At 44.7% G+C, this 25,820-nt stretch overlaps 1 protein-coding gene across 2 annotated transcripts in view; it reads right to left on the bottom strand.

Moving 5' to 3' along the window:
* The window catches only part of ABCG1 (ATP binding cassette subfamily G member 1), a 53,233-nt gene extending 29,188 nt beyond the window's left edge, over nucleotides 1-24,045 (bottom strand). The window contains exons 1-2 of one of the 2 annotated variants that reach the window (XM_005526540.3): nucleotides 23,941-24,045; nucleotides 20,901-21,144 (exon numbers count right to left, since the gene is read on the bottom strand). In XM_005526540.3, coding sequence (XP_005526597.1) covers nucleotides 20,901-21,144; nucleotides 23,941-23,982 — 286 coding nt within the window. In that variant the 5' untranslated portion in view covers nucleotides 23,983-24,045. Of the gene's footprint in view, nucleotides 1-20,900; nucleotides 21,145-23,374; nucleotides 23,561-23,940 lie in introns of those variants that run through there. The other variant, XM_088051431.1, reaches the window with a different exon arrangement.
* Nucleotides 24,046-25,820: the final 1,775 nt, after the last annotated feature.

Raw genomic sequence — 25,820 nt, 5'->3', positions numbered from 1 at the left:
ACGTGTGATAATCAGGCAGAAAGCAATTTCTCATAATTGCAGTACCTTCATACATCAAGGTACAAATAGTGTTATTCACAGTCTTACAAACAAAAAAACCCAGAATCCTTCACAACAGCCGCTCCTTTTTGGGGGGAAAAAAAAAAAATAATCTTCAAGTGGGAGATATTCTGAAATACCCCAGCAGCTGTTCTGAACTGAACTGCCCCATCTGCCTTCCCTGCAGACAGAAAGCTTTCCTCCCTCAGAGAACTCTGCTCTGCCTCTCCTGTGCTGATGCTGAGAGTCCCCTTTCACTGCTGTGAAAAACAAGGTTCACATATTTTTTATAGAATTTAATAGTTTAATAGAAGGCCAATTAGGAGATAAAGTATACAGATACACCCGGGTGTCTCTGCATTCAGCCAAGAGAGCACACCTTACTAACAAAGGATTGTCCCTTAAAAACAGAACCCTACTACATATCCATAAATTCTCATACATGATTCAAACATTTCTCTTAAGTTTTGGATGTTTCTTTGTTTAGTTTTTATCTTGCCCCCTTCCCAATAAATCAATCTTCTTGGCTCCACCGAGTTTTACATTCCCTGATAACAGAAATGCAATTCCTCCCCTGGAATTCTGTCCCTGGATGCTGTCTTCATCTGGACAAGATAATCTAAGAATGGAGGGGTGTCTCTAACTACCTTTCTCAGTCTTTGGGTTATACAAACAAAAATAGTTTTTACTTTACTACTATGCCATAGCTCAACATATATGTATTATACCATTATTTCTAAGTTTCATCAATAACAGAAATAGAAGGAACTATATTAAAACAACAAAGTTTTCTAACCTTATACATATAACATTCATTTTAATATTTGTGAAAAGCCAATAATAAAATATGTATCTATAACACTGTGAATCTCTCCCTTCCTCATCCCAGCCTCCCCACCCACGTGTACCCAGAACAAGAAGGAGGGAAGGGGAAAAAGCAAAAGTAAAACTTTGGCTCTTTCCTCCTATCCACCTGTGTAAAGGGTTAGAGGGGAGCCCTGGGGCCTTCTAGAGTTACAGAAGAAGTAGCTGATGTTATTTAGCATCTCTTTCCTCCACACTGGGCCTCATGGCAATATCTGGTCCAAAGAGAAAGCCTTCTGTGATCTTCATCACAAACTCTAGGTTAAACCACAATGTGATGAAATGTCTCCTGTAAACTAAAGAGGAGAAAAAAAAAACCTTTCTCAGATTATTACAAACAGAGTTTTGTCTAAAACAGACTTCTGCCATGGCTCACAAGATGATGATTTGTCCCCAGCCCTTACAGACATGAAGAGAGACATTTCTTGGATTTTGAAAAATGTTTTCAGCCTCAGTCACTGTGATTTAAAAGCTGCCAGAGAACCTGATATCAAGAAAAAAAAATCACAGTTCATTAGTCAGCTTTGGAAACTCAAGATGTCACATTTGACTCCAAACAGGTTCCATTTTTTCACATCAGTCTAACTCAGCTGCCCATGTGATGACAGGAACTGTCTCTGAAGAACAGGAGATCTCTGCCACCTGACCCTCGGAACAGCTCCTGCCCTCCCCTGCCTCTCCCCACCCTCTCAAACCAATTCTGCACTGCAAACTGCAAATGCACTTCCATCCCCTCACATTCCCACTGCTCCTGTCCCATTCTCTCCCACAAGAAGGTGAGGAACACCAGGAGCCAGGAGGACTCTTTGAAACACACTTGGGGGCAAATATCAGCAGTGTTTTAAAAATTTTAAACTCATGCACTGAGTCTTTAACCCTGCTGGGATTAAAGATTTAACCCTCCTACCCATAAAGACATGGATAGAAACTTCCTGATGGGCATTCCAACCTGGGAAAGCTCTGTCAGAGGGAGCAGGAGTCAAGTTTGGGAGAGCTGCTGAGGCTGCAGCAGCTCCCAGGACAGCAGGACATCCCTGCTCCCTGCCATATGGACAGCTGGAGCACGTGTCCTGGGAGGCTTCTATTTTCAGAAACAGCCACACTTGTTCTGATCACTTCTCCTCCAAACACTCAAGACTTAAATGGAACAGGAACACAGGGTAATGTATTTATTTCAGCACTAATCTAGTAAAAGATACAACCTATGATCCTGAATGTAAAAACTGAGGAAAATCTGAAGTGTGTGCATAACTAAACCCTGGATTACCTCCACTTCTCACATTTTACTTAGAACAACTGTGTTTTTATCTCTCTCTCTCCTAGAATATTTACACTAATGAAGTTGCCCAAATTAAAATACTTTTCATTGTCAGCAAACTAAATATAAAATCCTCTAAACACCTCAGAAGTAATTATCATCTTCTGTAGCATGGCAGTGCTGAATATGTTACAAACAAAAGCCACTGCACAGGGCATTGCTGGTCCTGGAATGGAAATGAGGTAAAATAAGCACCTTTCAACACCCTGATATCTGCTTTTTTTTTGCATTTGGAGAAGTTGGCAGCCTCACAGGGACATATATCCATTGAATTATTGTAAACTCCTGAGTTTCCATCTGTTTTTAAAAGCTCCAGCTGACCTACATTTTATGTTATGGATTATTGAAGCTTATAGAGTAGCATGAGCAAAGCAGAAGTCTTGCTGCTAACCATATCCTGAGCAACTAAATGTTCCATCAATAATATGTCCCATGGAAGAATCAAGAGTTTTTAAGAGAAAAACTCTTCACACACAAAACAGAAAAAAAAAATTTTATATTTAATTGCACTTTAATTCTAATATAAATACCACCCATTTGGTTAATTTTGATTTCACAGACTAAAAAAACTCAAATGTACAAATTAAAATGGTTTGAAGTTTAAAAAAAAAAAAAAAAGGATGAACTTTGGCTCACATTTTCAGGACATAATAAAATAAGGTATCAGAGTCATTCAGCATTCTGGGAATCCTGTCCTTTTGGAATTATCTACAGAATTATTACTGAAGCAAGGTGGGAAGCAGTAACTCCTATCACAACAGCCTGACTTCCAGTACAGGTTTCCCACCTTATTCTGAGGCAGAGAGAAAATTCAACTGTGAGTTTTGGAGGTGGATTCTTTTTTTTTTTTTTGCTTGGTTATGTTCTTGGCAAACCAGCAAGAAGTCATTCCAGAGGCCAGTGGAACTCACTGAGGGGAGGATGATCCACACCTAAATCCTTGAGTTGGATCAGTAACTCCAGCTTGGGTCTCAAAGAGTTTCAAGAGCCCTGGTCATCGACTCAGCTGGGCTTTCCCTCTTCCCAACCATAAACTCCTCGACCTAACAAATCTCCTGCATGAAAATGTAGCCAGAAGAAAATACAGTGAACAAACAACAAGTTTCTACTCTGATGCACTGTCATTTGCCAACAAAGCGAGGATATTGAGAATTTCCAGAGGGATTTTCATTATAGGCTCATCAGGAGGCCCTCTGTGTTAATGGCCTTTTTTCCCTTGTATTTTTTACTCTGCACTGGTTCATTTCCCAGTAACAACTGTAACTTCTTTTGACATTTTCTGTCCTTCTTTACAATTAGGTTATTCAGCTCTTCACTGAAGAGGCAAAGGGTAAGTTATGGGCTGATTTAAGCTGGCTGATTCAACTGGTCTAATTAGACAGGAGAAATCTGGTAGTAAAAGCAGCTGCTTCCTCCACAAACTGGAAGTCCATCAAAAGAAATGAGCTGTTTTAATGGCCTGAAGACTCATGTATATCATTAGTAAGAGAGACACACATAAAAAATGCTGGTCTTCTCATATCCTTCTAATTAAGTGTCTCTGTAAACCCTATTCCAAAACACATCTTTTCTCCCAAAGTCAAGGCAAACATGTTTCCATTTTTTCCTGACCACCAACTAAACTGACAAGGACATTTCAAAGAAGTGTTGGTTGAATGCATTACCAGAAAATTCAACTTGACTTGTCACTTCAGGTTTCTTTATTCCCTTATTATATGACTTTGTATCACTGGTCTACCTATACTTTACTACTTTACTCCTTCTCAAAGTTGTGTATCTCTGCTACCTATTAACACATCAGTTACAACACACAGGAAATAAAGAGGAGATAAAGAGTCCAGGGTGTTTACACAGTTTCCCCCACAAATACTGTCATTTTAAATGAAATAATGAAGAGACAGAGTTAGAAGAATATCCGTGTCACCTCAAAACATGCTTTGATCCTAAAAATCACAGGTACTCTCCACACAGCTCCTGCCAAACAACACAGAACCACTAAAATCAATACAGTGGCACAGGATTGTGTTGGCTCAGGGACCAAAAGCAGGGATTCATGACAACCTAGACACGAGGCAATATTGCAGCACTCGAGAGAGTGGAAGATGGGAACCTTCCACGTCGTCACACCGCTGTACCGGGAACCCAGAGCGCCAATGTGGGGCTCATTTCAACCAGCTGCAAACATCTGTAATGTCAACATGAAATGTGAGCTGTTCTGCTGGGTCTGGCTGGGCCAGAGGGAATTTCCTGGAGCAGTATTCCTAGCACACTGTGTTTTGGCTATTGCTGGGCAGGGCTCGCACCAAGCCAAGGCTTTGGTTTTTTAGAGTGTGCCAGAAGCTGGGAGGGGACACAGGCAGCTTGGCTTCACTAATTAAACTGCCCTGGATCTTCATCCATTAGTTTTCATCCATTGGTTTTCAGCTTTTGTTCTCCTCTCTTCTGGGGGTGTGGAGGAGACACTGAGGGCATGGCTGTGTGGATGCTCAGCCACTACTTCCCCTAGGAAATGTGGAGATTCACTTGTCTGGCATCTTTTGGATGAAATTCATAGTAACTCACAGTCCTCTGACCATCAATGAAATCTTCTGTCAAGAAAAGGATCCTTACATGTTATTTTATTACAGGTCATTTGTACACATGCTCTTACACGGCAGGAGCCCACATGGATTCAAAGGAGTAGCACCTCTGCCATGAGGAAAGGTCTGGAGAACTGGGTTAATTCAGCCTGGAAATGAGCTTTTAGCCACCTAATTGTGGCCTTCCAGTGCCTGAAGGGAACTGACAAGAAAGATGGAGAGGGTTGATTTATAAGGGATGGAGTGACAGGACAAGGGGGAAATTGGCTTCAATATAAAACAGAGTAGATTTAGATTTGATAATAGAAAGAAATTCTTCCCTGTGAGGGTGGTGAGGCCCTGGCACAGGTTTCCCAGAGAAGCTGTGGCTGCCCCATCCCTGGAAGTGTCCAAGGCCAGGTTGGATGGGGCTTGGAGCAGCCTGGGCTGGTGGAAGGTGTCCCTGACCATGGCAGGGGATTGGAACAAGATGATTTCTCAGTTCCCTTCCAACTCAAACCATTCTGTGATTCTAGGAATGTGTCCAGCCCTGTTTCTCACTGCTGTGAGACCCCTGAGGAAAAAAATTGCTCTACTGCTTATTAGGTACAACAGCTCATGCAATCCATGTTTTTAAAAATACCTTAAAATTAAATAATACCTTCAAATAATTTAAAATCTCACTGTCACACGAATCACACACAGAGATAAAGCAATTGTGGTCTGCCAGGCTACAGACAATTCTCAGGGCAACATGCTCAGTGCCATATGGGCAATGCACAAGTTCAGAGTTTTGAAGCAATTTTATTCTAAGTGTATGTGACAGAACAAGGCACAGTGATAACAGCTGTAGTCTGCATGCAAATGGAAAAATAAGCACCTCTAATATTGTTGGTTTTCATTTCAGCGCTGTCTAAATGCTTTTGATCATTATGTGCAACTGATGAATGCACCACCTGTGTCTTTTCTTCTCCTTGTGCCAACAGGTGAGATTACCTTATTCTGACAGGGGCTGCAGCAATCTGGGTAATGGCACAAGTACAGAATCTGTTACCAGATCACAACATTTTCAAAATATTGCCATGTTTTTAAATTCCTGTGTGTATGTGTTAAAACTGAGTCACTGCTCCACTTCCAGTGAAGACCTGAGTGGAACCCAACACGCTGCTTTTTAGCTCTGCTATCTGCCCCCAACAGATGAGCTTCTACTGCTGTACTTGTAATATTTGTAATAGTCCTTGTGTACTTACAGCTGACATTACTGTTAGCACAGCAGCCTCCACATGCCCTGGTCCTATGTTCTTAGTCTATGGACATCAAATATTAAGCTCAAGATGTTGGAGCAGGGACAGGATCTTACCTACTCAATTCCTGTCTCCCACACTCTCCATTTATTTGCTGATGATAAATTATCCTTTTACAGCTGAAGGGTTTGCTACAGTTCCCACAGCACTGCTCTTGAGAGCCTCACATGTCAGTAAAGCGAATGGTCACACAGAGTGGTTTATTCAAAACACAACAAAAATCAAAGTTTGGCTTTGCCCACAGAAATCCCACCATCTGTTACGTTAGAATGCTGCTTGGGGAAACTGCACAAGGCATGCTCTTGTGGAGGGTTTTGAGGAGCTCTTGTGGAGGGGTGTTTGCTGAACTTAAACCAGAAAGTACTTTCAGAACTGAAACAGAAGCAAGGCAGAAAACAGGGCATGAGTCCTAAAGTACATAAACCCCAAGAATGGGACCTTGTCTGGTGGAAATAGCATGGACGGCTCAAAACCAGACCTTGTCCTCACGAATTCCAGCAGAAAACATCCTATTTCTGTCCCAGCAGACCAGGGACAGCAGAGGCTGGGGTCACCCCCCGAGATCACCCATGAGTGCAGGGGGGCAGAAGTGTCTGGAGGCATTGCACATGAGGAGAACATGCAACTGCCTCTGGGGAGGTTTACAGCTGTCACTTTTTCCATCTTGCAAAGCCGCAAAGAAAATGGTGTAGGTGGACGGCTCAGGATTGCTCTTCTCAAAGGCTCCCTCCTGAAATGGGTGCCTACGCTCTAATACTGACTAAGCTGCTGGGCTTTGCTTCTGATCTCATTAGATAATGATACTGCAATACAAAAGGAGAGGTTAATCTTGCCTATATCCCCAATCTCCTTTCCTTGTGTACAGCTGTAAACACCCTGGAAGCATCTGGAGCCACCTCCTTCTGTGTGGTTTTAGCGTCAGCACTCGCATAGAATGGCTGCTACTGTGGATGGGGGAGCTGGAGGAGGGACAGGTGGGACCATCTTCTACAGGACACTGGGCAATTCACACAAATCCCGAGGTCTGGGAGTGCCAGTGTGGCCAGCAAAAATGCCAATACAGCTTTTGTCATCCCTATCCCACCCTCCTCACCCCAGTGAGTGGTGAAGTGACCACAGACCAGTCCCGCTCACAGCTCTGAGATGTGTGAGGGGTACACAGTGTGGATCCTCTCCAGGCTGACCACAAGCAGGCAATGTCCTCCCTGGCCCATTCCCTTTCCCAAATCACAATGGGAAATCACGAAGGCAAATGCAGCCACAAGGGAATGTGGACACCCACCATGAGCAGAGAGCTCTTCCTGGGAAGTGCCCTCCAGCTGCGGATCTGCAGTGCTGTTATTTGCATTCCTGGTGCAGATAAGGAATGTTTCTAGTCCCCAGAAAAACCAGAGGAACATCTCTAGCATATCCCTGTTCTCTGCATCACTCCCTTGGTGGCTCCTGCAAATCAAAGCACGTTATTCTACTTAAAACCTCAGTGTTTTCCCTCTGCACCCCAAGATACGCAACTCCTCCCAGTTTTCACCAGCAGACCACTGTTCAAACAAACAGAAGTAGCAGCCATTTATCTGGCACATAAACACACTCTCCTTTACACCCAGCAGGGAAGCAAGCTCCAAAAATGCTCAGCTAATGAGGAAATTCAGACAATGATGTCGGCAACTGTAAACAGGCAAAATTGCCCAAACAGGTCTGAATTGGACCCACCACTGCTACACATGAGAGCTCCAAGCAATTCTTACAACTTCTAAAGGAAACAAGAACAAAGCACAAACAATCTGATTACGAGAGAAATGACTGGGAGCAGAAAATTACTCAACTTATGTAATGTAATAAGTCCCTATTGAAAAGCATCTGCAAAATGCTGCCATTTCTTCATGCCATTCTTTACACCACTGACACTCAGATGAAACAGCTTCCATTTCATATTCATTTTTCCTGCTATTTTAGCCTGTTATGCTGTTAATCCAGTAGCAACAGACCTGAACCACTCCTAAGCAACCGATACTCTCTTGCTTTTCATTAAAAAAAAATAAAAAAATAATCAGGTTGCTGATGCTTTCCCATAATTACATCATCTTGTCACTACAAAGGAGGAGGAGGAATATACACCTCGATTAAAATGTTATCTTCAAAGTATTTGTTGCAGTGATATGCAGCCAGCTTTTGTACAGGAATAAATATACCTGAGTATATGTGCATACATACATCTAAATATGAAAACAGAGATAACCTATAAATATCTGTATATAACCTATATATAGATATATAAAGATAGATAGATAGATATATGGATATAGATATATATATGGCCTGTGTGTTTATATATACTCACTCATATTTACAGGTATATTATATAGGTAAATTAAATGTATATATATTGAACATATTTATATCTAGAAAGGCATTGCACATACAATATATTACTTTTAGTACTCTGAAAGGGCTTCCTCTGATGCTTTCAGACACGTCTCTATGGGATGGTGTCTGCTGACACATTCCACCACCATATAAACATGCCTTGTGTGTTGGTCACACTCAACACTGACATTTAAAATTAATTTCATTGACTTCTGGATTTTTTAGAATGTTGTTTTAGCAGTGAAACATACAAATAAGTGAAAAAGTTCCTTCTGGCTATTAGGCCATGCCTTTCCTTCATCAAACTTTATTAATTTCTGTTAATTTGGTCAAAAATATTCTGTCATAAGACAACAGCCCTGGCAGAATGCTGATACCTGTTCCTTGGCTAAACTCTGTCCACTGTGTCATTGCAGTGATTCCAAGGTTCATTTGGGCCTGGACTTTTAGAGCAGCATAGTATGAACATCCGAGAAGAACTGTAGGTTGGCTTTGAAGTTATTTTTATTTACTGTAAAGCGTGTGCCATCCTTTGTCCCAATTCACTTTGCTGGAGGAACTTATTTTTACTGCCTGTCAATAAGAATCAAAAGATGAGTGCTAAAACTTCACAGCCATGCCCTATATGGGAAGGCCTGCTTTATTTTTATTTGTTTGGTTGATTTTATAATGCGAATAGAATGTATGGGATTCAGGAAACTGATGCCCATACTTCTGCTTGGAGACTAAAGGGTAAATCTGTTATGTATTATGTATATTCAGAATTTTAATCTTTCTTTTGGTGTCCCCAGGTGTCAGACTCCTGCACAAGACACAGTCATTCTCCACCAAGTCTTACAGTGACCCCAGGGTCCATGGACTGGTGAATACTTCAGGTTATGTACTTCTCCTTCAGGTTTACATCATCATTCTCCCAGGCAAGAAATCAGTCAGCCTCCTTCAGGGATGTCTGTCAAGCTCCTCTATTTGTGATCTAGCAGCTCACACATATTGTCATAACTCAGCCTGTAAGACAGCAGAACCTGATTTATTATAATGACAAGTGCAGCAGCTCCATTCCCCATTTGCAGTCACTCACAACTTTCCTGAAACTTTCACAGGAGAGGGTAAAAATGTGCCTAACGTGAGTTCCACTGCAGTGATGATTTACACCACAGGCAAACTTTCCATGGGCTTAAACAAATGACTGGCCAGCCTTATTAGCTCATTTATTTTTAAATTCAAAGCTTAGAAAAATCCAATCAACCAAGAAGGTCTAAAAATGGTCTTTGCTCAGTTATGTGATAAAAGGCCAGTCAAAGTGAGCACAGAGACTGAGTTGAGGCTCAGAGGCCACAGCCCCCTGAACTGGCCACTCTGAAGATGTGAAAATAAAAAGGACAGGACTACTGTTCCTGGAGGAAAACCCACCAAGATGTGTCCCCAGGGAAACTGTCTCCCTGGAATGCTGTACTTTACCATGCCACCCAGAAGGAACAGAAGTTTGGAATGGTGTAAAACCAGCCACGGGGTGCCTATGAGAGTGAGAAATATCCATCACAGGACACTTAGGGGACTTGCCAAAGGCAGGGAAAGGGATGGATCAAGGTCTGAGGAGGAACAGACCTGAGAAAGTAGATGGAAATGGGGATTAAAGAGGCCAGAGGCACGTAAGGAGGCAGCCACAGCTGTCTGACAGAGCTCTTCATCAATCACTCCAGCCTGCACTCCTGCTAAAATCCAGTCCTGACTGTCCCACATGGGAATGCCCTCACCAGTGTGAGTTCATGTGCAGGACACCGTGGACTCAGCAGTCAGCAGCAGAAATCTTGCATTTGCTGGAGCAAAAGGCTGCAAATCTGAGGGGTTACTGTAGGTCCAGGTGCCAACAACCAAAGGAGACCAGAGTCTGAGGGAACAGACTGGAGGGACAGCGTGTCCAAAACCAACCAAGGTGGAGAGACCTTGTCTGTGTGTTTGTGCGTGCAGCCAGAGAGGAGGGATGTCTCTGGGACACTGGGGCTGCTCAGCTTTGCCCAAGTGTCACCTGTGCTCAGGAGGGTGCTGGGAGAGCCCTCTGTCCTCCTGCTGGCCCACACAGCTCCTGGGGGCCCTGCCTCACCACCAGCTGGACTTGGAATTACAGAACAAAGGCTGCCACACACCAGGGCAGGAGCAATCCCCTCATGTCTCAAAGCCCCACCAGCTCCAGCCACTACTAACAATCTCATTTTTACTGTCATTATTGCTGGACACTCCTCGTGAAGAACTCAGCAGTTCTGGTTAGAAAACAGGCCGACCCAACTCGCTTTCCAAAAGGTCTCCCATTGATCATCTTTGTATTTATGTACTGTCAACCTGTTCTTCTGGGGAAAATTCTTCTTCAAGTAATTCTTCCAGACTCAGGGCCAAAATGAAAACCCAGGGGTGCAACTTCTCACTGCCAGCTGTGCACAGATGTGCTCCTCTGCACTGTCCTTGGCTTTCTGACTCACATTTCTCTGGTGGCAGCATGAGACCTTCACCTCTCCAAGTGGAGAAGGAAATGGAACTCCATCCCAGCCAGCCACCCACAGGCTTCAGCTTTATGAGCCTCAAATAGCATTTTAGACAGTCAGGCCTTGATATTCATATGCAATAAGCTGGCTGCAGTTTGTGGCTTTTTGACCCAGAAAAAGAAAATGCTCTTCCTCTAATAGCAAATATTTAGCTTCAATCCCTTTTCTTTTAATTGGGTACTCATTTACCCACTCTAGCCCTGCCATGCTGGTGTTATTAGAGTGTTTAATTTTCAAAGCACTTGAGGTAATAACTGCATCATGACTAAAAAAAAAAATTATACTGGCCAGGCTCTGCTGGTGCAGCCCCATCCACTTGACTGCTTCAAAAGCACAAAACTGATGCAACAGGGCAGAATTTAACTCCAGTGCTCAACAAGAGTATTAAAAGCTTCAGTTTGTGGTGGTTTTTTCCTTTAAATTTCATATTAACCAGGTGCATCACTTCATTTGAAACGTCTTTCTTCTGTCTGGCATAAAAGCCTACCCTCTAAAGCTCAGCAAGAGGCAGAGCACAGGTCTGTTCTCATTTACCCAGGAACCTGACCACTGCATATTCTATCTTCTCCTCTCTTTTGCAGCAGATGTGCTGCAATTATAAACAACATTTGTCATTACTCTAAACATGAGAAGCCGGAAGAAATATGATTCTTACACAAAAGATGCAGGCTGTACATACTAGATGAGAGGCAGATGGTAAATTAGGTTGTAAAGCCAAGGTCTATGCCATTTCTTTTTATTTGGAACAAATACATAACAAAAAACAAACAAAAAAAAAAAATACCCGAACAAACAAGTGGTTTTCTCTTCGGCTGTTATGTAACTCCACATAGTTCTGCCTGGTAAGAATCTGGATGGCTTTATCCCTCTACCTTCTGAAGAAAATTAAGTCTGCAGAGCACATCTGTTTCCCCCACAAAATCAGCAAAGTCCAAATGAGCTGTAAATGGGAACAGAAGCCCAGCAGTGACAAGAAGGTCCAGCCACACCATTTCCTAGACAGAATTGTTTTGTCCTTGTTCCACTTCCATAGGATTAGTCCTGCTGTATTTTATGTCACCACTCACATTCAGATCAAATATTCTCTCTGAAATCTTCTTTTCTAAACGACAAAGTGTCCAAAGGCCAAATAAAACTCAAACATCTACACTACAGCACAGAATTCACAAGGAAATTCACTTGCAAAATAATCACTAATGGGATATTTCAGCAGGCCTCCTTACAGTTACTTGTAGGAAGTTACTGAGGTTCAAAGAGTTACTGAAAACAACCAAAACTGTCTGTCCTTCTCTGTCTGTGCTGTTACCCTTCTCCATCAGACTTGGGGATGAACAACTTAAAGAATTGATTGAAGAGGGCAGTAATTCTTCCATACAGAGTGTATTATCTATTCTTCTCGTGAAGTTCATCAAAAAGTGACTACATTTGGACAATTTGGGGACCCTTTTCCGTTTCCTAATAGACTTTGATATCAAGAAGATGTCTGTTAAAGCTTGGTCCTGGGCTTGATAAGGAACACTCTGCCAGTCCTTGGGACTAGAGCTCTGCTTGTAAATTATTTTCAGAGCAGAAACCTGAATTTTCCACATGGTACAGTCTAGGCAAGGGCTGGTGGATTTGTTTTCCTCTGTACCAACCTGGTTTTTTGAACCAGCTGGCTGCTGGGCTCAAAGCTGGCACAGTGGGCAGGCAATATGAACCACCAACACCTCAGCTTCTTACTGTATCAAGGCTTTTGAGAGGAGATAAAAGGCCTTGTGCAGAAGTTTCTGATACAAGGTTTGGCAATATTAACAGTATGTGATTTCCTTTGGAAGGAATACCTAAAAAAAGGGGGTCATTTTGTCATCTGACATGGATGTCATGTTTCAACAAGACATTTTATTAAAGCTCTTAAATAAATGAATCCCACAAGAAGGTAGGTGGCCACTTCTCTCAGATGCCTGCAGCAAAGAAAGGGGCACAATGACCCAAACTCCTGATTTATTTTTGACAAAAACTCAGTCTTATGCCAGGCACATGTCCTTCTTCACCTCACCAGAGCTTCTGGGGTTAAAGCATCGCTAGTTGGTTTAGGTTTTGCCTCAAGGACTTTCATTTTGAGAATGAACACCCACCTTTCAGTTTGCAACTCTTTAATTATAAATTCGAATCAGTTCATTCCCATGTGCTTAGCTGCCATGTAAATTTTTCTGGGGTTCTCCTTGCATGTTGTTTCTTGTAAGTTTTAACTTGTTATTTTACTAATAAGACCAAACACTGTTTTCTAATAGAAAACAAAGTTACCCACCCAAAGTTTAAAGGGTGCAGATGTGAATTATGAAGCAGTTGAGTGAGGGCCTGCCACATTCCGAGCAGTATCATGTTCTGACTGTCTCCACAGTTTATGCACAAGAACAATGCTACAGGGAAGTGTGAAACAAGTAATTTCTCAGAGGATACAGGGCTGAACTCTGAGATATTTAGTCCCCAGAGAACAAAAACCTGCCCTAGAGAGCTGGTAAGCTCAGACCCCAAGGACTTCCAGAAGGCACTTGCCAAAATGGCATGAAAGTACACAACAAAAAATTAACTTTAACAGCATTTTTACTCGAGTTGGCTTCTACTTTTGTCTGTTCTTGCGATTTCTCTTTCCTTTTAGTGAGGCTGTGGAAAACCCTGATCAATCACGTGATGTCTGAAGCCTCCAGTTGCAAAATGCCTCTTGCTTCATCTCTCCCCAGCCTTCAGATGGATCTCCAGACTACGGAAACCAAAGTCTACTTTGAAATGTGACAAAAGTACACCCAGATGATGGTGCATATTGTCTCTACCTCCTCAACACCTCCAGCAGGGCATGACCACCACGTGCAGAGGATAAATCATTTCATCAAATCCCACTGAGCATACAGAAAGTTGAAGTGGAAGGGCTTCAGGGTGAGTTACAGCCAGCCCCCAACACGTTTTCTGAGAGATGGAAACTGCAAAGAACAGAGCTCAGACTCCCCACAAGTCACTGCGACCACTTCCTGGCATATAAAATCCACAATGCTTTAACTGGTGTCTCTCTAAAACCTCCTTGCTCAGCCACAAGTTTTCACAGCAGCAGCTAATAAAATTTTTTGTATCAAAACATTAGCTAGAATGAAGAACAGTGAGGTCATTGTAATGTTGAGGTTTAATAAACAATACAGCAAAGAGAAAGATGTTCTGCTTTAAGATTCAGTGACCAAAACTCACGGAGTCAAACTCAAGGCACGTTTCTAAAAAAAGCTGCAGGTCGAAAAAAACTCCAAACAAACAAAAAAACCCAAACCCCAACAAAAAACAAACCCACAATAGCAATGGATTCTGCTTGAAGGAAAACAAGTAATGCTGAAGTAAGGTCATGCTCAGCTGGGAAACAGTAGAAGGATCAGACAAAGGGGCTGACCAAGACTTGTTCCAAATAACCTCTATTTTATGGAACATATGCAAGAGAACACTGGAAAGAGTTATTTATCACTTAATAAAAACACTGTGAACTATTCCAGTAACAGTGAGTACTCAGTATATTTTTACCATCTTGACACAGCTTAAGTGTTAAAAGAGAAACTGCACAGATTTTATTAAGGTTAAAACATGTGGTTAGAAACCCTCTACTAAAAAAATATGCTTCATTTTAATTAATTTTGCCGACCCTCTAAACCACTGAAAAGGAATCTACACAATATTTGCCTAAAAAGAGCCTTTTACCAGAATCACAGTTGGTTTTGACCAGCCTAGCTTGTTTATTCTTCCTAACATATGGATCTTAATTTGCACACATCCTCCTCTCTGAGATGAAAACACACTCTCAGACAAAGCAGGCAAAAAATGGTCGACAACAATACAACCCATCTGTCAAAAGAAAGAAAAAAAAGGAAAAGAAAAAAAGAAAAACCTCTCTCGCAAAGTGGGTTTTCGCTCATTCCTGTTCTGCATCTTTCCCTCCCTCCTTCCTATCTTAGCAACAGAGCCTGGAGCAGCCAACCAGGCGGGAGCATCCCGCGGGGTTACTGCAGTGCATCGGCCGCCAGTAACCGCGCCGGGCGGGATGCGGCACCTGCGGCGCACTGCACCTGCCCGGATCAGCATCGCATCCAGGGCAAACCCTCCCTGCCCGGATCAGCATCGCATCCAGGGCAAACCCTCCCTGCCCGGATCAGCATCGCATCCAGGGCAAACCCTCCCTGCCCGGATCAGCATCGCATCCCCGGCAAACCCTCCCTGCCCGGATCAGCACCGCATCCCCGGCAAACCCTCCCTGCCCGGATCAGCATCGCATCCCCGGCAAACCCTCCCTGCCCGGATCAGCATCGCATCCAGGGCAAACCCTCCCTGCCCGGATCAGCATCGCATCCAGGGCAAACCCTCCCTGCTCGGCTCCCCCTGCCCGGATCAGCCCCGCATCCCGAGCAAACCCTCCCTGCCCGGCTCCCCCTGCCCTCCTCTGGCTCGGGTATCTCCGGAGGGGATGGGAGAAATGAGGGGGGGTGAGATCTTTCAGATGAAGTCGTACAGAGGATGCTGCAAATAAGTAAATAAATTTTAAAAAGCGCCCAACTAAATAAAAAGAAAGGGGTCTGTCCGAGTGTGTGTACCAGAACTAATTCCTCAGACGGCACCGAGGCAAATCAGCAAAGCCCAGCCTGTTTAAATCTCTGCTGATGGTTTGACAGCGGCTGAAGTTTCCATCTTATGCAGAGAGCGGTATTAACATAATATTCAGCCCTCGGAGCTGGAAGGCAGGGATCGCGCTGTTCTGCTGACACTATCTCGGGCTGTGACGGCCACTTTTCTCCTTCCATGAATACCAAAGAACTTGCCAAAGGCTCCGTGTTCCCCCACCGGAGCATCCAGAAGGAGCCCGGTCCTTCATTCCCCTCCTGCCGCTCAAAGCTGCAACCTTGACAGCAAAGCCAGCAGCACCTCTCCGGTTTGTTTCCACGGCGTTTGAGCCAGCAGAACAAACCAAAAATAATAAGAAATGTCGCGTTTTTCTGCTGAGCATTGATTTCTGTGCTGCTCCTAAGCTGCTCTATGAAAATACCCGGCCGGAGCCCATTCCCTCAGAGGTTACTCCAGACCAAATCCTCCCAGAACTTGCACTCGAACGCAGCACAAATGACTCATTACAGTCCTAAAAATAACAACGGAGAAATTTCCAACTAAAACGTTGCCTAATTAACCATGAATACTGAGAAGTGTGAGAGGGAGAAAAAATAAAAAATAAAAAAAGAAAAAAGCAATCCCTGAGTTGTTGTGGTGTTCTGCAAGTAAATTTATTACTACTTTCTTCCTGGATGCACTCAATTATATAGGCAGAATATTTCCATTTCCATCCTATATTATAGCAAACCCACCTAGAGATAATAGAACACATGTCCTTTTTATGGATATATAGAACACATGTGTTTTTTTTAAAGCTGAATGACTTTGACCCAGACAGAAAGCTCCAAAGTACTTTTCATGCCCCCTTTGTATAGGGGAGTATACATAATTCATCCCCAAACCACAATTCAGTTTATTTCATGGTGCTTTTAACAAAAATGACAGAAACCCGAGGCACTGACTTTTCTACCAAATCCTCTTGCAAACAGTTTTCAGGCAGTCCTAGTAGGAAAACCTACACACCATTTTTCCATGAACTGGTAAAACCAATCTCTGTGTTCCTGTGATTTACATTTCAAACCGCAGTTTAAACATACAGCTCAGAAGCCAAGACCCACTTTTATCTCCTTCTCAACCTTTAGATAAATGACTTTGTGACAAGACAGTGAAACTTCAGCCCTGTTTTGTTCCAAAGCTCTGCAGATCTTGCTTTTCACATTTAAGGATCCACACTGGATCTAACACAAGACTCTTTCTTTTCCCCTCCAAGCCAGCTGGGTCCCTCATCCTAATAGAAAGAAGAAGTATCCTGGGACTAAGCAGCCCTATTATTTCTAATGAATGTGCTGAAGTTTCCTTTTTCTGGCTTTGCCAGTCCCTCTCACAACAGCTCCTCCAGGAGTCCTGGGGCTTTCTGCCATCGTGAGCCCTTGCAAACCCCCAGGACATGCTCAAACATAGCCTGGATTCAAAGACTGAGACCCATTTTCCATCCTGGAAGATCCTTAACCTCACAAGTCACTCGAAAATCTCTTTCCTTCAAACCTGAAGGAAGTGTTGTTTCTACCTGTTGAAACAATTCCCTAAAAGCTTTACAGGGAAAATGCCAAAGTCAGCTGAGACCTTTTGAAACTTCTTACCTCTTTAACCTCTTCCAAATTCCTGTATTGGCAACAGTTCCTGCTAAACGGGATGGGTCAGATACAGTGGCTTTGATCAAGGACTGACCTGCCATATTCCTTCCCTGTTAATCCCACTGACCTCAGGGGAAATTACACCAGGAATTAATCAACTCCAGAGTCACACCAATCTCTGCTAAAGCCTCATGAGGAGAGCAGCATTTATCATATAAACCTCAGAATCAAAATGCCCCTCCTTAAAGAGAAAATGATAATTAATAGTTTAATTAAGCAGTTTAAGGCTGAGACAAAAATCAACAAAAAATTCCAATTTGAAGTCTACTAAGGCTTATTTAGCTTCTTTGTTGTTGACAAGCAATGCAAATTCAACTTTCTTTGAGCTTTTAATGAAAAGTAAGAGACATGACATACCATGAGTTGCATTGTCTGAACAATCAAGCTAAGTACAGAACACAATGGCAGCACTACTAATTATTCCTCCTTCTGCTAATTTAGAGCCTAACCTTAATATTACTTTGCAATGCCATTTTTACTGAAGGGAATTGCTCTTCAGTTGAATTCCCCTCCAACATGCTGGCACAAATTGTCTTTGCAAAGAAACTGTACTTTTGCCTTTGTGATCCAACACTCTTGAAAGGTTTTAACTAATTCATTACAGTCATACAGAATGATGTAGAAATAGTAGATTTTCTTTTTCAAGCTCCATTTCAGAATAGAAACACCATTAATTAAAAGACATTTTTGAAACAGCATCCCTTATCTCTTCTTACCACAACCAGCACCCAAGAACAATGTGAACTGAATGACATTTTTTTTCCCCAGCATGTTTTCTGCTACTCTTCTCACAAAAAGTGAATTCAAATATTTCACATTAAAGCAACGAGAGAGACTTTTAGCACAAAGAATCTACAAGGAGTGCTGAACTGCAGCAACCACCAGTGTTTGGAGGCACAATATTGCCCTTCTCTTGGGCACTGCAAAGTCCCAGTTTCCCACTGGAGCAGAAACCAGGATAAGGCATTCAGAATAGTTTTATATGTAATGCACTCAGCTACAAATCCATCAGGTTTGAACAGAGATATCCCAAATTACACACAAAATAAAATTTCTACTTGCAGAACCCCTAAAACAATTCAAAGAATCTGAATTGTTTGGTCCCTACCTTCATGGGAGATTATTTAGGCAATATTTAGGTTTTCTATTTCTCTAATGGAAGATCTTTTCTGTTAAAACCAATCTATTGAGCCAGTCCCTGGAGCAGGGAACTTGGCTGGGAGGAAAGTTTGGTTCCAGAAGGTTTCTTTAATCTGACCAGCAACTCACTGAAACACTGAAGGCAGAGACCTCTGGAGGTCTCCTGGCCCAGCCTTCTACTCAAAGCACGACAACCACCAGCTCCAGATCAGATCAGCTGCTCAGCCACGTGTCCCACACCCCCTGTGATGGAGAAAGCCCACCTGGGGAACAGGTATTGATTTCCTGGTGTCCACCCTAGCCCCCCCAAACTGCAGTGTGTGGCCACAGGTTCTTGTTATTTATCATCTGGCCCTATTGGCAGGAGCAGCCCAGACTCCTCAGCTGCTCTTTGTAGGTGCCCTGAACCATTTTTTATCCCTCTGACAGACCATTTCCAGCTTCCCAGTATCTCTGGTGATATGAAGCACCCAAAACTGGTACAATACTCCAGCTGTGCTCTCAGTGATGAGGAGAAGGAGAAGGACTTGGCTGCAGCTGGGAATGGCCTTGACCACATGATGTGATTCACCTTCCTGGCTGTGAGAGCACTCCTGGCACTGAGTGCAGACCTCCCAAGTCTGTTTCAGGTGCTTGGCAAGCAGAGGAGAGCCAAGCCCTGCTGGCAGACAGCAGCTCAGCCACTCTGAGGCTGTCCTTGGTGGTCCCAGGGATGACACAAGGTGTGAGAGCAGGTGAGGAGGATCTGAAGCCTTGCACACAGCCAGCCAGCAAAGTTCAATCTCCTCTTTCAAATCCAGATGTGGTGACACAGCCACAGCCATACCCCAGAGCTAAATACCTCCACAGGTCATTTTCAGCACCAGGACGTCTGCCAGGACATTGTTTTATTCAAGCCAAGTCACCCAGGCTTGTCAGAAAATTTGCAGTAGTTTTGGGTATAGAACCCCTCAATCAATTCTGGCCAGTGAGAAAGAGATTCAGTTAGAAATCTCAAGCTTTTAAATCTTAAATGAGACATTTTGGCATAGCTCCATTTCTTATAGGACAAAAAACCTTCAACATTTTGTGCTCATTCTGATAAGATAAAGAATAATTTTGAATGCACCAAAGTTGCTGCCAAACTAAGTTGTTCTCCTATGGACAATGTGACTCTGTGTAATTTTAGCAAACAATTAAAAGAATGCCAGTGGGTCTACATACAGTTTGGATGTTGAAAAACCCATTAAAGCATGAAATCTGCAGATCTTTCAACAAATGAATAACTGTATGCCCAGCCTGTCCCCATACAGTTCATGGCAACAGCTCCAGTGCTTTTCATACCACACATTTTTAGACTATTGAAGCCTTGGTGTCGTGATAATGACACAATTTACAGACAGCAGCCAAGTACTTTGTGAAACAATTTCAAGTGGAACCTTTAAGCCAGTGGATTTATAGTTTCAGAGCCAGTGCAGGTATCAAGTATGGCTCAGGTAAGAGCTGCACTGGCAGGGCCTTATCTCTTAAAAGAACTAAAGCACACAAGCACACCAATTTTCATTACTGGGAGTGAATTCCTCAAGGAAGGGCAATTATGTAGTTTAGTACACAAAATTCTCCTGAAGATTTCAATATTGTCTCTTGGGCATACTTCTTTTTGCTGGCAGGAATTTACTGCACGACCTAGTTTTCCTTTCAGAGAGAGAGGACTAGTCACACATACCAAAAAAAAAGAAAAACACCAAAAAACTCTCTAGGAAACACATGGTTACACAAAGCAAATGAAGGCATGAAAGGAATTGTTGCCAAGCAGAGGAGAAAGGACAGAATCACCTTTTAGAACTGGAATCAACCAAGAACCTATAAAGAAGAGAGATGAATAATTCCTTCTTACTCCCAGCACTTCTCTTCCTTGAGAAGTGCCCAATATCTATCATTTTGGTACGCCCTGTGTTGCAGGCTGTGAACTCTTTGGAGTGTGTATCAGCAGAGGAGTTACCCAAAGAGCATCCTGGTCCTTGACTGAACCTCAGCATTCAGTCCCAGCAAGAGCCAGAGATTTCATCAAAGAAATGATAAGCTTTGAGAGACCATCTAAGCTGTAGAGAAACCTATAGCTCCCAACATTTATTTTTTTTCCAAACAGCCTTTAAAGAAAACAGTTCTTATCTTGGTCTAATGCCTTCTGAAATTCTGAGATACTTGCTGTTCTGAAAGAGTACTGAAAAAACAACCATTTCACAAAACAGCCAATTGCAGGAGTGAAAAAACAAAGCCTCCTCATTTCCCCCACCCCCATCTTTAAACTCCTGCATGCTCTACCCACCCTCAACAATAAATTGTAGACAGGCAAGATCACAGGACAGATATTTGGCAGCACAGCAATACTATATTTACACCAAATACTTAAGAATTGGGAGGCAGAAATAAGCAGTTGTATGAACTGCTGCATCTACAGCTTCTTGTGGGTGAATCTTTGTTTTCCTCACCTTTCTTTCTCCACCATGGCCCTTCCTGGATGGAGTAGGACAGTTCTTTGAACTCAATGTTCACAGCTGGCCTGCGGGGCAGGTAGGAGAACCTGTGAGCTTCTGTCAGGGCATTGTCCACTTTTTTTAAGTGTCCATTCATGAGTCGAATGTCCTGGGGGTCTGTGCCATTGGAGACCACCTCGTCCACCGAAACACACACAGACTTTGGCTCGGCCATGGTGCAACCAGAGCTGCTGCCACCCTGCAGGGAAAGGGGAGAAAGTTCACAGACTTTAGGAACACCTATCAAACCTTTCTCCATCACAGGAGTTATTCTTTAAATAGCACAAGAATCTGGCGCTGTAATGCACTGAAAGGTGAAAGAGGAGTAAAATAAAGCAATCTTTTGTTTGTTCTTTTGCCTGAGCCTTGACAGAAGAGGTAAAAGAGCTCTTGCAGCACATACAGTTCCTTTAGCACTAGTTTTCCTTTCAGATCTTGCACCAGATTAATACATTTATAAGTTCAGTTCCCATTGTATTTGGTTTCTCATGCACTCAAGGAATTTGGTTCTAGTTACTCTGATTCCAGGGCTTGGGACAGAGCTGAAGGGGGAAGGGAGCTGGCTGAACAGTTATTTTTACAGACATTTCAAAAGACAGCTGCTCAAAATGTCTAAGAGCTCCTGTTCCTCTGGGTCAGCCTATGCTTCTGTAAAGGTGAAATTATATTTCTGAGAATTTCAAATGCACTATTTCATGCCTTATTTTCTCCTGCACTGATAGTTCTGGGGACTTTGCAACCTGGGATGACAGTACAAGTTCTTTTCTGGAGGTCTTTTAGGAAAGCACAATGCTTTGCACCCAAAAACCTCGAGTGCTTTCCATGCTTCATAGTGATAACTAATGGAAATCTTACCAGGTACATAAACACACAAACCCTGCTCCAGTTCTTGCACCACTGACTCTGTAAGGTCTCCTTCCCCTCCTCTCCTGACCATGACAATGGCCTTCCACCCACCTTTCTCTTCTTTTTTTATTTTTTTTTTTAATTATGTATACAAAATCTGGATTTTTTTTTTTCCATTCCTTTTACCAGCACAGGTGTCTTGCACCAATATGAGCAGGATGTGTGTAAGCTCAAAAGGAAAAACAGTAATGAAATTTCTTCAGTTAAACAGAATTTCAGCTGAAGCTGTCATCTGTTGCTTGGTGGATGTCATAAGCAGAGCCAAACACCTGCACAGTTGTCTATTAGGAAATTTAGTATTTTTAATGCAGATTTGTATTGGAAAGGACTTCTGTAGATGGCTTATGTGCCAGGCTTTCCATGCTGACATCTGCCTAACAATCTACAAAGTTATCTCTTGGAGATGTGCTGCACTACTTCTCAATGCATGAACACAGAGCTGAAGGTCCTGCCACTTCTCCCCTCTATTTCTCTAATTCAGCTAAGAAGTGACACTGCCTCCTCTTCCCTGTGCCACTTCCATTTCCCTCTCATGGTTCCTGGTCTTCTCATCTTTGCTGTAACAGCAGCCCAGCTCAGATCACTCACTTGTCATGAATGCTGACAAAAACATCAAAAAACCTCCAGTCCAACATAATCATTGACGAAAAAAAGTATTCCTGCATAACCACTCCATAGCTGGCATCTTCACATTCTTCAAGCACAACTTGGGAGCCCCAAGTTCTAGCTGAAAACAATCAGCTCTGCTCACCACATTTTCTCAAGAAAGAGATTTTAATCGTGCTCTCAACTTACTTAGAGGTCAGGTATCCAGTGACACTTACTGTCAAATTCTTAAAGAGCTGACTGCCACAGTATGTAATTTGAACATAACAAGAGTAATGTGAAACATCTTAGAGCTCAACAATTAAAGCAGGGGAACTTCCCTAAAAACTAAGAGAAGGTGAGTTAACAATATTGTTCCCTGAATGTTTTCAAGGCTGACTTTGGCACTCAGAATCTGTTTTGTTCTGAGGAACCACTGAGCACCTTAACACAATCAGAGGGAATGCCCAAAAGCTAACTCTCAATGAGCAGGTCACCTTGATTATTCAGGTAACAGCCAGAGCTTCTCCAGTTTAGATCGATCCAAAAGGAAATATCCTTTGGACAAGAGCCTTGCCTCTGACTACTTGATCACCCTAGAGCACGAAGCCAAAGACTTTTGTTCGTGGGACATTAAACAATTCCAGCCACTTTGTGGACCGAACTGCCTGTTCACACACCTGCCTCCTCCAGAGACCAGCTGCTATGGGTGAGGATGGTCCAACCTCCTCCCCGTCTTGGGATCACCTTCGCTCGGAAAAACCTGGTCAATCCCGCGGCTACGACAGCCACAGACTCGGCCAAGCCGTGTGGAAGGCACAGACACAGCTGAACCCCTCTGCTCCAGCACCTGCAGCTCGCTCCCCGCTCCGCTGTGCCCCCGCTGCTGCCCCAGCCCCGCATCCCGACCCGCGCCCGCTCCGCAGCCCCGCGCTCACCTCCCGGCTGCTTTTGGCCACTTTGGGCTATTTCCCATGGAGTTTGATGGAGCCGGTGAGGAGCCGGGCCGCTCCCGGAGCCCGGCGGGGACGGCAGCGCCCGCCCGGTGGCAGCGGCAGGAGGGTCCCGGGGCTCTGCCTGCTCCGTGCCCCTCCGGCCCCGGCTGTTATGCAAAGGTTACGGTCCCTCCGCAAATCCGCCGGGAAGCCGGCGGGGCGCAGCGGCGCAGGGAGCATGCTCGGCGATAATCCCCCCGCCTTAGCTACAGACAGAGGTAACCAGCGGTCAAGTCCCGCCGAGCGCCGCCGGCCGCTCGCACACTCGCATCCTTCATCCCGCATCCTTCATCCCGCATCCCTCACCCTGCATCCCGCATCCCGCATCCCTCAGCCCACATCCGGCACCCCGCAGCCCCGGGCTCACCCTCCGACCCCGCTTTTCCCTCGGGAAGCGTCTCGGAGCTCCCCGCGGAGCCCTCGCTCCATCTCCGTGCCCCAGCCCCGCACCTCGCCCCCCGCCCGGCGCTCGCCGCGGCCCCGCAGAGGGAAGGCAGGGCCCGCCTTACCAAAGCGCTGCCCAGGGAGAAAGCCGCCATCAGACATGCCATGTGCACCGCTGCCCGCCCGGCTGCTGGCGGAGGAGCCCTCCGGTGCCGCCTCTCCTCCCCGACTGCTGCGGGAGGCGGGCGGGCAGGGATGGAGCTGGGGCCGCCCCCGCCCCGGCCCGCCCCCACCGGGGATGGGGAGAGCCGAGGGGTCGGGACGCCCCTCGGCACCGGCAAAGGTGGGCAGCGTGTCCCCAAGCCGCTGGTGGCCGTGGCTGTCGCTCTGCCCCAACACGCTTGTCCCGCGGACTGGGGCACCGAAGGTCGCTCGCCGGGACACAGTGAGGAGGGCAGCCAGCATTGTCCCCATGCGGGGACAGGCTTCCTGATGGGCTCCCGGAGGTATTCCCTGAGGAAACGGGGAGCAGAAGTACCACCCAATATCACCTTGTGCCATCCCGTCTTCATGAGGACGAGACAGCTCTTCTGGCCCTGGGGCTCCTGCCCACTGATTTATGAGAAAGCCATTGTAGTTCAGGAACGGAGAGGAAGGAAAGTTGTCGCTGAGTTACATTCTCCATGCATTCACTCATCACACCAATGACCTGCATTTCAGAGAGGTCACACCATCACTAAATCACAGGATGGGTCAGGCTGGAGGGACTGCAGGGGGTCACCAAGTCCAACCTCCCTGCTGCAGCAGGGTCACCCCAGAGAACACAGCACAGGATTGTGTCCAGACAGGTCTGGAATATCTCCAGTGAGGGACACTCCACACCGTCTCTGGACAATCTGTACCAGTTCTCAGTCACTGCTGAGGAAAGAAGTTATTCCTCATGTTCAGGTGGAACTTCCTGGGCATCATTTCTGCCCATTCCTCTTGTCCCGTTTCCGGGCACCACAGATCAGGGCACGGTTCATCCTCTGACACCTCCCTTCAGACACTGAGGTCCCGCAGGTGAGGGGCAGTGGGTGGTGTTCACATGGCATTAGGGCTGAGTTGGCAGTGCTGGCTTGAACCTGGACCCGTGACTCGGCTCCAGGTTGGATTCATTGGCTGTGCTACCTGGGGACACAAAGCTCTGCCCAACCAGTTTGCCAAGAAACCACCAACCATCTGAGTGTTCCCATTCCTGCTGGGACTGTTTTAGGTGTGTGCTGAGGCTCCCTCTCAATTCCTCTGGTAGCAGCAGAAGGTGGGGATGAAATACAGCAGGGGTCTGAGCACTGGTTTCAAAGCAGCTACCAAACATGGCATACAGGAGTTCATAATCTGAGAGGAATCTTCTAATCAGGGAGCTTCCCGGAGAGGCTGGAACTCGTGTGGCATTGTAGAGACATGGGATAAGCCTCACAAAGCCCCTGGGAGGCAGGTAAGTATTTTATCCCTGCCAAGCTGCAGCACGGTGCTGCAGGGAGGGAACTGCTGCCCAGAACATCTGGGCCAGGTCAGATGGGGTCCCTGCCCTGCAGAATCCTCCCTCCTGACAGTGGCTGCGAGATGGATGTGCAAAGAAGCGCTTCAGTGCAGGGTTGGCTTCTATCAAATGTCTCCCTGGTGCTCTCCAGCTGTTCTTGGCTCAAAGAATTCCTGATGTGATTGTCTCTCCAGAATGTGGTAGTAACCCTTAGTGGGAATCTCTTCCATGAGGGAAGATTCCCCCTTGGAAACATGCAAAATTTACCATCCACTGCAACCCACTGGCAAGGAATAGCGTGGAGACTCTAAGCTCGGCCTTGGATTCAGTCCTTAGATGTTGCAGAAAGTTATTTACTTGTAACTCATTTATTGGGGAAGAAGTATCTACCTGCTATGGAATACCACTCAAACATGGATGGGCCCATCCAGAAGTTCTCACTGAAGGCTTAAACTGTGTTTGAGTAAACATTTTAAAGACAAT

This window comes from Pseudopodoces humilis, chromosome 2, assembly GCF_049639895.1.
Source record: "Pseudopodoces humilis isolate 2021_Gansu_Grassland_sample_001 chromosome 2, ASM4963989v1, whole genome shotgun sequence".
NCBI lineage: Eukaryota > Metazoa > Chordata > Aves > Passeriformes > Paridae > Pseudopodoces > Pseudopodoces humilis.
This window is presented reverse-complemented; position numbering and strand designations above follow the sequence as displayed.